The sequence below is a fragment of the Natator depressus genome, chromosome 7 (genome assembly GCF_965152275.1).
Source record: "Natator depressus isolate rNatDep1 chromosome 7, rNatDep2.hap1, whole genome shotgun sequence".
Classification (NCBI taxonomy): Eukaryota; Metazoa; Chordata; order Testudines; family Cheloniidae; genus Natator; species Natator depressus.
The window spans coordinates 58,405,110-58,417,109 of record NC_134240.1 but is presented as its reverse complement, the minus strand read 5'-3'; the positions used below and the strand labels follow the sequence as shown (position 1 = coordinate 58,417,109).

The window sequence follows — 12,000 nt, the reverse complement described above, 5'->3', positions numbered from 1 at the left end:
AGATCCAAGCAGCCCTCACTTATTTGGGGGAATGTACAGATCCAAATCTGGATCTGTTCTTTTCCTCTGGCCCCTAGCTAACTATCCCAGATCTTAATTCCCCCAGTTTTTGGAGCAGTTCAATGCTAGATTTGCATTTCCCTCTCAGTGGTGTCAAAATATCTCTACTATTTTGGCATGTCTGCTTCAGGTCCTGGTCAAAATGTGAAAGGAAGCACAGAGAATGCAAATAGGTAAGGTACCAGGGCGCTGGGAAGAGAAGGGAAGAGAGGATTCTCACACTTCCCCAGACCACAGAGAAAGCTCGTGTTTAGTTTGAGTTTTGACCAAGGGTGTTTGTCTTAGTTTATCCAAGTGGTGTGTGTGTCCTCAAAGCAGGGCTCCACACATCAGCATATCAACAGTGGAGTTTTGACCTTCCAACTGCAATTGGATTTCCTATAGAACCTGACATGGGCCTGACCGAACACCCTGTGAAGTCCATGGACAGACTCCCACCAATGTCAATGAGCATTGGGTCGTGCCCACCGACCCTCGTATTAAAATAAAAAGCTCACAGTGAATGTGTGAGAAGCCAAAGGAGGGCAGCAAAGGTGTTAAATGGTGACTTGTGAAAATAACTGAGTTTTCACAGCCAGGAAAACCGATTGTAATCCACTGTTTAGGCTGTGCTACACAGCCCCCTCCAGTGACTGGGGCAGAGGACAGAAGTCATACAACAGCTACTGACTGGAGTCAGTCCTTTAGTTGAGTGATTGAGGATCTTGATTCTAGGGTCTGGAGTTCAAATCCCTGTGACAACCCCTAATGGTAGCCATTACAAAATGATTGGTAATCATGACCTTAAAAATCCACCTGTCCTGAAGGGGGAATTTTATTGGGAAACATGACGTTCATGCACAAAAAAAGGACACTCACCCACTACAGAGCAAGTGGAATCTTAAGATTCAAAATCTGTAAGAGGAATTCAACATAAATCATGAATCCGGACCCAGAAATCATGAGATTTTTAAAACAATCACAATTTTTTTTAAAAAAAAAATGCATTTTAGGTTCTTTATGTGCCTGCTGGTTTTTGAGTCACATTTTCCAGCTTTTCTCTGGAGGGCTAGAAATTCTCACAGCAAAAAAGAAAGCTGAGATTATCCTACAATCACAAGCCCCAAGGAGCTGGGGTTTTGAGGGAAAAAACCACCAAATATTGCAAGAATTGCAATCAAAGTCATAAGAGTTAGCACCCCCAGATGTTCCAAACCTAATCCTGGGCCAAGTTTCAAAAGTGACCCCCACTTTTTTTTGCACCGGGCTGAAGCAAATTGCTGGATCTGAGCATCTCTGGAACGTGGTGATCTACATACTCAGGGTATTAGTCTTTGTAGCTCTGACGATGTCAGGTGACTGTGGCCAGTCACAGTCTTTTTAATGACTCAAGTGTGTGCAATGCAACTTGGCTGCATGTCTCATAACCTTAGCCCTGCTGAGCTGTCACATGTCCAGCCCAGCACCAGTCAGGGTTCCTACTGAGGCTTTTGGCCAGCCATGGTGGTGCCATGCCAACTCTCTTCCTCCCTTCCCACTGCTCCTCCCAGCCCACATGAAAGAGCCAGCCACTGCTAAAAAGAAAGTGAGGAGGAGAGGTGGGCAGCTGCCTCAGCCTCCCAACAATGGGCAACTAGGAAGCAGGCTGTGGGCAGTAGATGTGAAGAACTGGTGGCTCCAGGGCTGTGCTGGGCCATGGGCACTAGGGCTGTGTCTAGTCATTAAGGCTATAGGGATGTGTAAGCAGGGCGTGTGGGGCACTGGAGCTGTGCAGGACATCAAGGCTTTGGGCAGGATTGAGGTGGGCTCCTGGGCTGTGCACATCTCGTAGGAATGCTGGGTGAATATGGGAACTAGCCCTGACTTCCCCTTGGCCCCTGGCATCAGCTGCCCCAACATCTCCAATCCCCAAGCACTGAAGTCCTCAAGGACAATGACTCCCAACCTCTCGTTCCCCTTGTTCCTTTCTGCATGAGGTCCCATTCCCCACTTCCTGCTGCTCCCCCTCAGATTCACACAGTTCCCACTGGCCCTCCCATGCCACCCTCTCGACCCAGCCATCCTGCTCTACCAACTGCCCCAAAACCATCAGCTCTGGCTACCCTCATGCCCCATCCAACCCCGTGCTTCCTCCAGCTCCCAGGCTCTGCCTCTTCCTCTCCAATCCAGCCACAGCGCGGTGTCACCCAGAGAGCTGCCCCAAAATCCCTGCTCGTTTCCTTCTCCACTTCTCATGCGCCAGCCCGAGGTTTCCAGCAAAGCCGGAGAATGTGTATATTAAAATAAACAGATTGCGGGGGCCTCGGCTACCGGCACTTGACAGTCCCTTTAATAAGTCAGAGTGGGCACAGGCTCAATGAGAGTTGCCGTCCATACAGGGAAAGGGGGAGAGCTGGGGCTCACTGCTGTGTAGGGGTCTGGGAAAGGAAGGGGAGTGCTGGCAAAAGCCTTGCTCTGAATTCCGTGCCGGGAGGGGCGCATTGCCAAGCAACCAGCACTCAGCAGCAAGCTGGAGAGAGGCCTCCACGCCTGCTTGGCCAAACTGCATCTACTAGGGATTTTTTTAAAAAACTGAACAAAGAGTTTTGCTCCTTTCGTGTGTGTTAATTAAACTCCGGGCTGGTGAAAGGGGCCACCCGCGGAGATTGGAGGCCTCTGTAAATCCTGTGCAGGAAGCTCCGTTACTGATGTCCTGCTCTCTCAGCAGACTACTTAGCCTGGCAAAGCCCATGGCCAGCTCCCCCGCACCCTAGGGTTGCCACCCGTTTGGGTTTTACCCAGACAGGCCGGCTTTTGGCTTCTGTGTCCAGGGGCGATTTTGGGATGCCAGGTGCCTGGTTTTCACATCAGCCCCTGATCAACTGGGGCCACCTCCTACCTGCAGGCAAGCTCCTTGTCAGGCTGCAGCAGCTCCTGTCCCAGTCCTGGAGCAGAGGGAACCCAGCTGGGGGAGAAGGAGGGAGGTAGAGGTGATTCAGCGAGCAATGCAGAGAGAGGAACAAGTGATGGGGCGGGGCCTTGGGGGAAGAGGAGGAGCAGGGGGTGGGGCCTGGGGATCCGGTTGCCAGCAATGAGAAAGGTGGCAACTCTTCCACATACTTGAGCGACAAGGGATGTAAAGGAAAATCTCAGCTTCCATTTCATAGATTGCAAGGCCAGAAAAGACTTATGAACATCTAGTGTGACCTCCTGTATAGCACAGGCCAGAGAGCTTCCCCCAAAAAGTCTTACAGCAGATCTTTTAGAAAAATATCCAGTTTTGATTTAAAAATGGTCAGTGATGGAGAATCCATCACGACTCTTGGTAAGTTGTGCCCATGCTTAATTATCCTCACTGTCAAAAATTCACACCTCATTTCCAGCCTGAATTTGTCTAGCTTCAACTTCCAGCCATTGGATTGTGTCATACCTTTCACTGCTAGATGGAAAAGCTCATTATCAAATATTTGTTCCCTGTGTAGGTACTTCTAGACTGTAATCAAATCACCCCTTAACCTTTTCTTTGTTAAGATTGAGCTTCTTGAGTCTATCTATTTATCACTATTAGGCAGGGTTTCTAAGCCTTTAATCATTCTCGTGGCTCTTCTCTGAGCCCTCTCCAAGTTATCAGCACCAGTATCCCAGCAGTGGTCACACCAGTGCCAAATACAGAGATAAAATAACCTTTCTGCTTCTACTCAAGATTCCCCTATTTATGCATCCCAGGATCACGTTAGCCTTTTTGGCCCCAGCATGGCACTGGGAGCTCATGCTCAGCAGAATCACTTTCTAGCCCCTTCCCTTGCAAAGAGCCTGGACAACGTATCCAATGCTGCAAGCTCACTGCCCATCCCTGGTTCTTCCCAATGATGCCAGGTTAGTCACAGCCCAGCCCAGGGAGGTTGCGAGGAGCTATGGGGCCAGTAAAACCTGGCTTTTGTTCTGGGGGCTGTTGGGAAGATGCTGGCTCAGTTGTCATCTGTAGCGAGCAGCCCCCACCAGGCTATTGCTGAGGGCACTGGGCTACTGGAAACCCCCTAGCAGCTGCGGTCTGAGTCTTAGCCCACTCCTCTGCCAAGGCATCCCCTGCCCAGAGGGCAGCTGGAGAGCAGGTGCAGCATCAGGGGCTGACTGAGTGCAGAGCTGATCCCAGCCCATAATAAATATTTTCTATTACTTGCTTCTTCCTGTCCATTTCAGCTAGCCCAGCTGGGGTAATGCGTTGTGGGCATCTCTGCGGGTGGGTCGTGAGGCGGGATGGGAAGGAGAGATAAGTGCTTTAGCAGATCAGTTCAGGGATGTATGTGCTATCACAGTTCAGGGGAACTGCACCTGTGTTCCCCCTTTATGGTCCAGCAAGGCCACAATAGGCTCCCAATCCCTCATCATCACCTATTTTAGTCAGAGACCCATGTCTCTCTCTCCCTTCTGACTGGGGTTTTTCCAGACTGCCTAGTTCCCTTTCTTATACAGTGATATTCCTAGCAAGCCAGACTGCTTAAGTAGGCCTGCTTGGCTTCTCTCCGGAGATGGTTAACTATGTAAGTGCCCACAGTTATAACTGTTACCACACAGTTCTTTCTAAGCAAGCACATTTATTCTTAAGGTGAAAGCATGACAGAGAAAACAATACAGAACCTATATCCAACACCCCAACCCCAGCCTCAGGTGCCGGCAGGTGCCAGTCCTTCCAGCCCTTTCCTAAGGATTGGGGCTCCCCTTGGACAGATGGGCCTCTCTGCTTGCTGGATCAGAAGGAAGATTCTGAGTCAGTTTAAACTGGGGCAGTTTAACCAAAAGACCTTTCTTGATCTACTGGTCTCTGATTTATCCAATTTGAACTGGTGTATGCGAGCTTCTCCAGGAGGTGGTACCTCGAGGTGCTACAACTTAAGAGAATTTGTCTAATCACCCCTCACTGTTCTTAGTTCCTAGAGGGCTGAGGTCACCTTCCTCGCCTGGAATTATAGACAGTCCCTGTCTTATGATGATACCTAAACACAATACAGTAAAAGCTCCTAAAGACATGGCAGGAAATTGTCATATGTCACATGCCCGTTCCATGAGTATGGGGCTTTGTGGAAGTGGGGATGAGCATGGCCGTAGGAGAAGAGGACAAACTGGTAGGGTAGGTGGGGTGGAAGGAATGGGTGTGGGGATGCAAAAAAGGCAAATAAATAGAATTGCGAAGGGTCAGTTACATTTGGGGTGCATACTAAATGATCTCCTCCCGCAAACCCTCCAGCCCTGTTCAGAGCAGCGTGATCATACAGTCATTTACAAGTGAAGCATGGCTTAAAATTGGCCATAGCATCTCTGGCATGAATTTGGAAAACTTCAGGGATCTGCAAAGTATTATGAGGAATGCATCCAAATAATGGAGAACAAGATCTGCAGGACTGTAAGGCTAACAGCAAGTGAAATACATGGTCATTTTTGTTCCTTATTCAACCAGGTCAGATTGTCAGGCCCTTTCTGCTTATGCAACATTTCTCCGCACAGTTCACATAAGCCACTTAAATATAGCCTGGCCATTAAAGAGGTGGTCGTCTGTGTATTTCACATATTAAACAATGGAATTTCCTGAATGCATACAAAACAGGCACACATGGATTCATGTGGAACACATGGATAGGGAATGAGAACATGTTCCAGGTAATTGGCAGCAGAACAAAGGACACTATAAAATATGGGCAGGCACCCTTGCAGACTGCTGCTCTGTATCTCTAATAGCCTCACAGACTCCTGATACCTGCACTATACAAACCTCTGAAAAGTCCTAAGTGACAGCTGTCAAGTTGCTGTTAACAGCTGAAGTCTGAGGTTCAGATAAGTTTAATTCTTCCAGGAAAGAAGAAGGGCAAATCTTGAAGTCTAGCCAGAAGGTCAAATCCTGCTCTCCATATTTACAAGTACCGTTAAAAGCAATGACAGGGAATCAAAGTATTGGTGGTACTCTGCCACATCCCACCTGTACCCCCAGCTCTGACCACCTGTGAGATGCCACTGTCCTCTCCTTTTCAGCCTCTCCTCAAGATACACTTCTGTGGTGCATACAAGAAGCCACCCTACGAATAATTGGTTAGGCTAAGGAACAGTCAAGGATCGTTGATATTTATTTCATTTTAAAATAGATGTAATGTTTAGATGTCAAATGCTATTTATCCTTTTGGGGGGAGTGGGATTTTTAAGTGAGCCCAAACCCCAAGTAATTTAGGCACTGTTGAATATTCCACCCCTGGCTTGTCAACTCATTGGGGCAAGGACTGTATCTTTATGTGTCGACAGTATATGGTTGCTAACAGATTGCAAATAATTGTAGTAACGCCATATCTCAGGGTAGGTTGTGCCTCTCTTCAGCATATGACCCACTCTCTCCATCCAATTCCACTTAGTGTTGCAAACTATTTTCCAAATCAGGCTATACCATTGGTTTAGACAGTGACATTAAAATACGCTCCAGTCATTTCTTATACAGCATAATATCCACATCAAGATACTGCTTCCCCTCTACACACAGTAGCAGAGGGGAAGACTGGGCCTGAGTCATTAGCACACAGGTGGGTTTGATGCCATTCCTTGAAAGTGCCATAGTTAAGACATAATTTCATCACAAGAAAGCCAGGTTTGAGCCTTCCTATGATATTGTCTTCTTGGAAAGAATCTCCACCTCCTGGCAGTTTTATCAAAGTATTGTTTAATCTTAACACTAGGAACAAAGCAGAACCTGAGAGAAGAGGTTACGAAAACAATACAAGGTCCACACATGGCTCACATACATAGAGTCCTAGGTGAGCCTACCTTATTCCACACACCCCAATCTCTGGGGTCTAGGTTCACCTTAGCTCAGCCTTGAAGGATTTTTTCTAGAAAGAGTCTTTGAGCTCTCTTCCTGGGCTCTCTCTCTCCCTTACTAATATAAAACCAGTTTGGCGAGCTCTGCAGAGGGTTAGAGCCAGAGCATCAAAGTGAATGACTTCTGACTGGTCCCTGAAGTGTGTATCAGGATACACACAGGCTCAGCTCCTTCTGGCATAGGTGCTGGGGGTGCTGCCACACCCCCTGGCTTGAAGTAGTTTCCATCATATACAGGGTTGATAGTTTGGTTCAATGGCTCTCAGCACCCGCACTATAAAAATTGTTTCAGCATCAGTGTGCTTCTGGGTGTGTTTTCTGCCAAACCTGCTTGTGAATTAACATAGTACACAGTCCTTGTTCCAAAGAGCCTACAATCTAAACAGGAAAAATAAAGCATGAAAGAAGAAATAGGCAAAGAGAGGTGACATAACTTGCCCAAGGTCACATTGCAGAGCTAGCCTGAGAACCATGGTTTCGGGGGAGGTAAGCTCAGTGGTTTGAGCATTGGCCTGTTAAACCCAGGGTTATGAATTCAATCCTTGAAGGGGTCACTGGGGGGGGGGGGGGGAGAATTGGTCCTGCTTTGAGCAGGGGGTTGAACTAGATGACTTCCTGAGGTCCCTTCCAACCCTGATATTCTATGATTCTTACCCCTTTGCCAGTTCCCTGCCCGCTGGGTCATGCTGACATACTCGCAAAGTACTCTTTCAAATATAGTCTTTCTTCAAGCAGTTTGGCTGTTGGCTGATGAACAGAGCATTAATTGGCAAGCCATTAGAAGCCATTCTCTGGAGAGCTAGGTCTGAGAGCCACCTAGCTGGAAAATGGTATTCTATCACCAAATTGCAGTTTTGTTGGATTTTGTTTACTGGCAATCAGTGAGTAGGCTCAGCTGGGATAATCTCTCACATGAGGTTAGCCAGAGTTGTGGCATGACTACACATCTGTTTGGGGAGCATGGTGAGGTGCTGCCAGTCACAGCCTGGGGGTTCTAGTCCCGCCTGTGTGGCAGATGTATTCTGTGCCTTTGAACATGTCTCTTAGCCCCTCATGGCTGTAGTTCACCTCTCTGTACAATGGAGAATGTAGTCCTGTGTGAAGAGCTGTAGGTGTCTTCTCTCATTATTTTCAAATCAGCTTCTTGCCCCTCAGGCAAGTCTGAAGTTCTCCCGTCATCCTGTGTCACAGTTCTCCCATCTTTAAAATTGACCTGGTAGTAGCACTCACTTGCGTAAGCGTGAGCTGTACTATTGTACAGACGGGAAGGCCAGCTCCTCAGCTGGAGTAGCTCCACTGAACTCATTGATGCTCTGGCCATTTACACCATCTGAGGAGCTCTAGACCAATGTAACTAAGTACACAGATCTGAACCGGTATTTCAGAGCCACTGAGGTCTGGTCGATAAGGACCTCTCCCCAGCTCTGCTACACGCTGCCTGGCAAGTCACAATGTTTTGCTGTGCTTCAGTTACCATTTCTGCAGAGCAGAGAGGTTGGCCTGGCTCCGTTGGGAGTGGTATGGAAGGGTTTGCACATGGAGAAAATGGAAATTTGTAATTGAAATAAACCATAGGAGGCTTCTAACACTCAGTCCAGAGTTCATTGTGATGGACTGAATGGGTGCTTGTCAAAGGGTGGCTGGTTCATTAAGGGAGATGGGCCTCAGTCCACCTGCGACAGGCTTAACTCACCTCCTCGGGTGGGGAGAATGAAGGTCAGGTGACCAAATCAGGTTTCTTGTAAAGGAGAGGCCTGAGGCGCTGCTAACACTCCAGCATAGAGTGCCAGACATGATAGACTCCTGGGAGGCTGTAGCTGGCTGAGGAAGCAGCTGCAGGCAGTAAAGGGACAGTGTGAACGATAACCCAATACTGGAAAGGCAGGCTGGGGACTCCTGACTCAAGGTCAAGAAACTGTTTGAACTCTGGAACCAATGGCCAGCTGGGGCTGTGGGGTATTGTGTGCATAGACTAAATAGGATGGATCCCCCCAGAAGAGTTCTATTTTAAAAGGATATGGACTGGGTGGGTTAGTGAGGAGCCTTTTGAGAGAGGGAAACTGAGGCAGAGTGCTGTAAAGCCACCCCAGGCCGTGTGCATGTGTGCGCTGAGGTGGCAGCTACACTTGCACAGTGTTTTTGTAGGAACTGTAGGGAGTATCCCATTCACCAGGACTGGCGTGTCCCTGAAATATTTGGGAGAGTCCTAGCTGTTCAGGGGACTATAGAGTCAGCTGTGGAGCGAGGCTAAGCCTGCAGTGACTCCTTTAGCTTTGAATGTGGCTAGAACAATTGTCACATTATTATACACTATCATGCTGAAAAGGCTCCTAACTTGGTCAACCCAAGTCAGTTTTCTCAGGAACTCTTCAAAGCACGTCTTGTCGGGGAGGCTATTTTACTCCTGGCATTTTAGCACGAGACCTGTTTTTTTTTTTTTTTTTTTTAAAAAGAGATTTTTGTTGCTGGAGATGTAAGTGGGAAATTAATTATGTTTTTCTCTTCTTGTTGGCCTACAAACTTTTCCTGAATAGTTCACTTTGGGACAGAGTTGAGGTTTGGAAAAGTACTGCCCCCAAGACAGAACTTTTGGAGAGTTCTGACCAAAGCAAGGCATCAGAATAGAAACATTTATATACAGCCTCTGCGACAGGGCTTTCTGCCATACTCTGCCTACCCCACAGAGCTGGGGCACAACTTGGTCAAATTGTATTTTCAAGTATGGATCTCAGCGTGCATGAAAGTCACCAGTCACTGTGCAATACGGTGACCAGATGTCCCAATTTTATAGGGATAGTACCAATATTTGGGGCTTTGTCTTATATAGGCACCTATTAACCCTCGCCCTGATTTTTCACACTTGCTATCTGGTCACTCTACCGTGCAATTGCCTGGAGGGCCAGCATGACCTGATCCCCACAGAAAAAAGGGGGATGAAGGAGGAAGAAAAAGGGGAGAAGGTAGAAGTAGTTATAAAAGGGGCATATCAGTATTTAATTTATCATCATCTACACCGAAATCTTTAGTCCTATTTCCCCATAAATTCTCTTATGTCTCAGGCAAGTCCTCACTTTACTCACCTTGTGCCCACACTCACAAGGTAATTGCCTCTCCTGTCCATTTCTGGTGCTTGCTTTCCTCCAACATCCCAGTGTCTTCTTAGGTGTTACCTCTTCTCCTCCCCTCTGGAATGAGCTGGGTCTGGTTTATATAGTCCCCAGACCCCTCCCACTCACAGCAGCCTTCAAGAGGACTAGATAACTGGAGTCAACTGCTCAGGTTTTTTTCCCCCTCCCCCATGACAGTTCACTCTGCCACAGCACCAGATCAGTCAAACATATTGCTATCACGAATCAGTCTCTTTATCTCTTGTCATAGTCCAAGGTGGGACAGAGCTGCAGGCTGCCAGCTCATTCTGTTGCATCATTGCGTGTCTTCCTTGTGTAAGCCCAGGGCTCAGTCTGGAGAGCTCCCTGCCATTTCTATGAGAGTGGCAGATATTTGGTACCAAAAAGGATCAAGTCTTGCCAAAAGATATTTTGCCATTTTATAATTCAGTTGTTTCATCATGAGAGATGAACATTCTGTTGGACAGTATGGGTGAAGTCCTGATCCCATTGACTTCAATGGAGAGAGAATTTCACCCCACGTGCATTGTCAGTATACCGTGTTTATTTGTCCTTCACAGTGATTTCATCGAAAGCGTCAGAAGATCCCACTTTTGAGAAAAACCATGAGGCCTGGAAATTTTTTGAAGGTAAAGATAACGTTAAATGTATCATTTGTTTACATGCAGTTTCTCATTAAGACGCTGGCTGTAGTTATATTGTGGTAGCAATCAAGAGCCCTGTTTGGGGTCAGAGCCCCATTGTGCTAAGGGCTGTACAAAGTCTGGCTGCTCCCAGAGTACTTACCGTGAATTACTTAGATTTTCTGAAAGCCTTTGACAAGATCCTTCACCAAAGGCTCTTAAGCAAAGTAAGCTGTCATGGCATAAGAGGGAAGGTCCTCATGGATTGGTAACTGGTTAAAAGATAGGAAACAAAAGGCAGGAATAAATGGTCAGTTTTCAGAATGGAGAGAGGTAAATAGTGGTGTCCCCCAGGGTCTGTACTGGGCCCAGTCCTATTCAACTTATTCAAAAATGATCTGGAAAAAGGGGTAAACAGTGAGGTGGCAAAATTTTCAGAGGATACAAAACTACTCAAGATAGTTACGTCCCAGGCAGACTGAGAAGACCTACAAAAGGATCTCTCAAAATTGGGTGACTGGGCAACAAAATGGCAGATGAAATTCAATGGTGATAAATGCAAAGTAAACTAAACTAAATTAGCTGTTACCACTCAAGAAAGATCTTGGAGTCATTGTGGATAGTTCTCTGAAAACATCCACTCAACGTGCAGCGGCCAACAAAAAAGCAAACAATGATGGGAATCATTAAGAAAGGGATAGATAATAAGACAGAAAATATGGTATTGCCTCTATAAATCCAGGGTATGCCCACATCTTGAATACTGCATGCGGATATAGTCATCCCATCTCAAAAAAGAGATATACTGGGATTGGAAAAGGTTCAGAAAAGGGCAACAAAAATGATTAGGGGTATGGAACGGCTGCCATATGAGGAGAGATTAAAAAGACTGGACTTTTCAGCTTGGAAAAGAGACAACTAAGGGGGAATATGATAGAGGTCTATAAAATCATGATTGGTGTAGAGACAGTGAATAAGAAAGTGTTCTTTACCCCTTCTCAGAACACAAGAACTAGGGGTCACTAAATGACATTAATAGTCAGCAGATTTAAAAAAACAAACAAACAAAACAAACAGAAAGTATTTTTTTCACACAAACGCACAGTCAGCCTGTGGAACTCCTTGCCAGAGGATGTTGTGAAGGCCAAGACTATAACAAGGGTCAAAAAAAGAATGAGAAGTTCATGGAGGCTAGGTCCATCCATGGCTATTAGCCAGCATAGGCAGGGATGGTGTCTCTCGCCTCTATTTGTCAGAGGGTGGAGATGGATGGTAGGAGAGAGATCACTTGATTACCTGTTCTGCTCATTCCCTCTGGAGCACCTGGCATTGGCCACTGTTGGAAGACAGGATACTGGGCTAGATGGACTTTTGGT

The 12,000-nt window shown here is 46.9% G+C and overlaps 1 protein-coding gene across 1 annotated transcript in view; it reads left to right on the top strand.

The window, feature by feature from the left end:
• VSTM4 (V-set and transmembrane domain containing 4) overlaps positions 1-12,000 on the top strand; it is a 54,490-nt gene that overhangs the window by 7,784 nt on the left and 34,706 nt on the right. Inside the window, exon 3 of the mRNA XM_074959912.1 lies at positions 10,562-10,630. Within this exon, the coding sequence (XP_074816013.1) occupies positions 10,562-10,630 (69 nt within the window). The remainder of the gene's footprint in view (positions 1-10,561; positions 10,631-12,000) is intronic.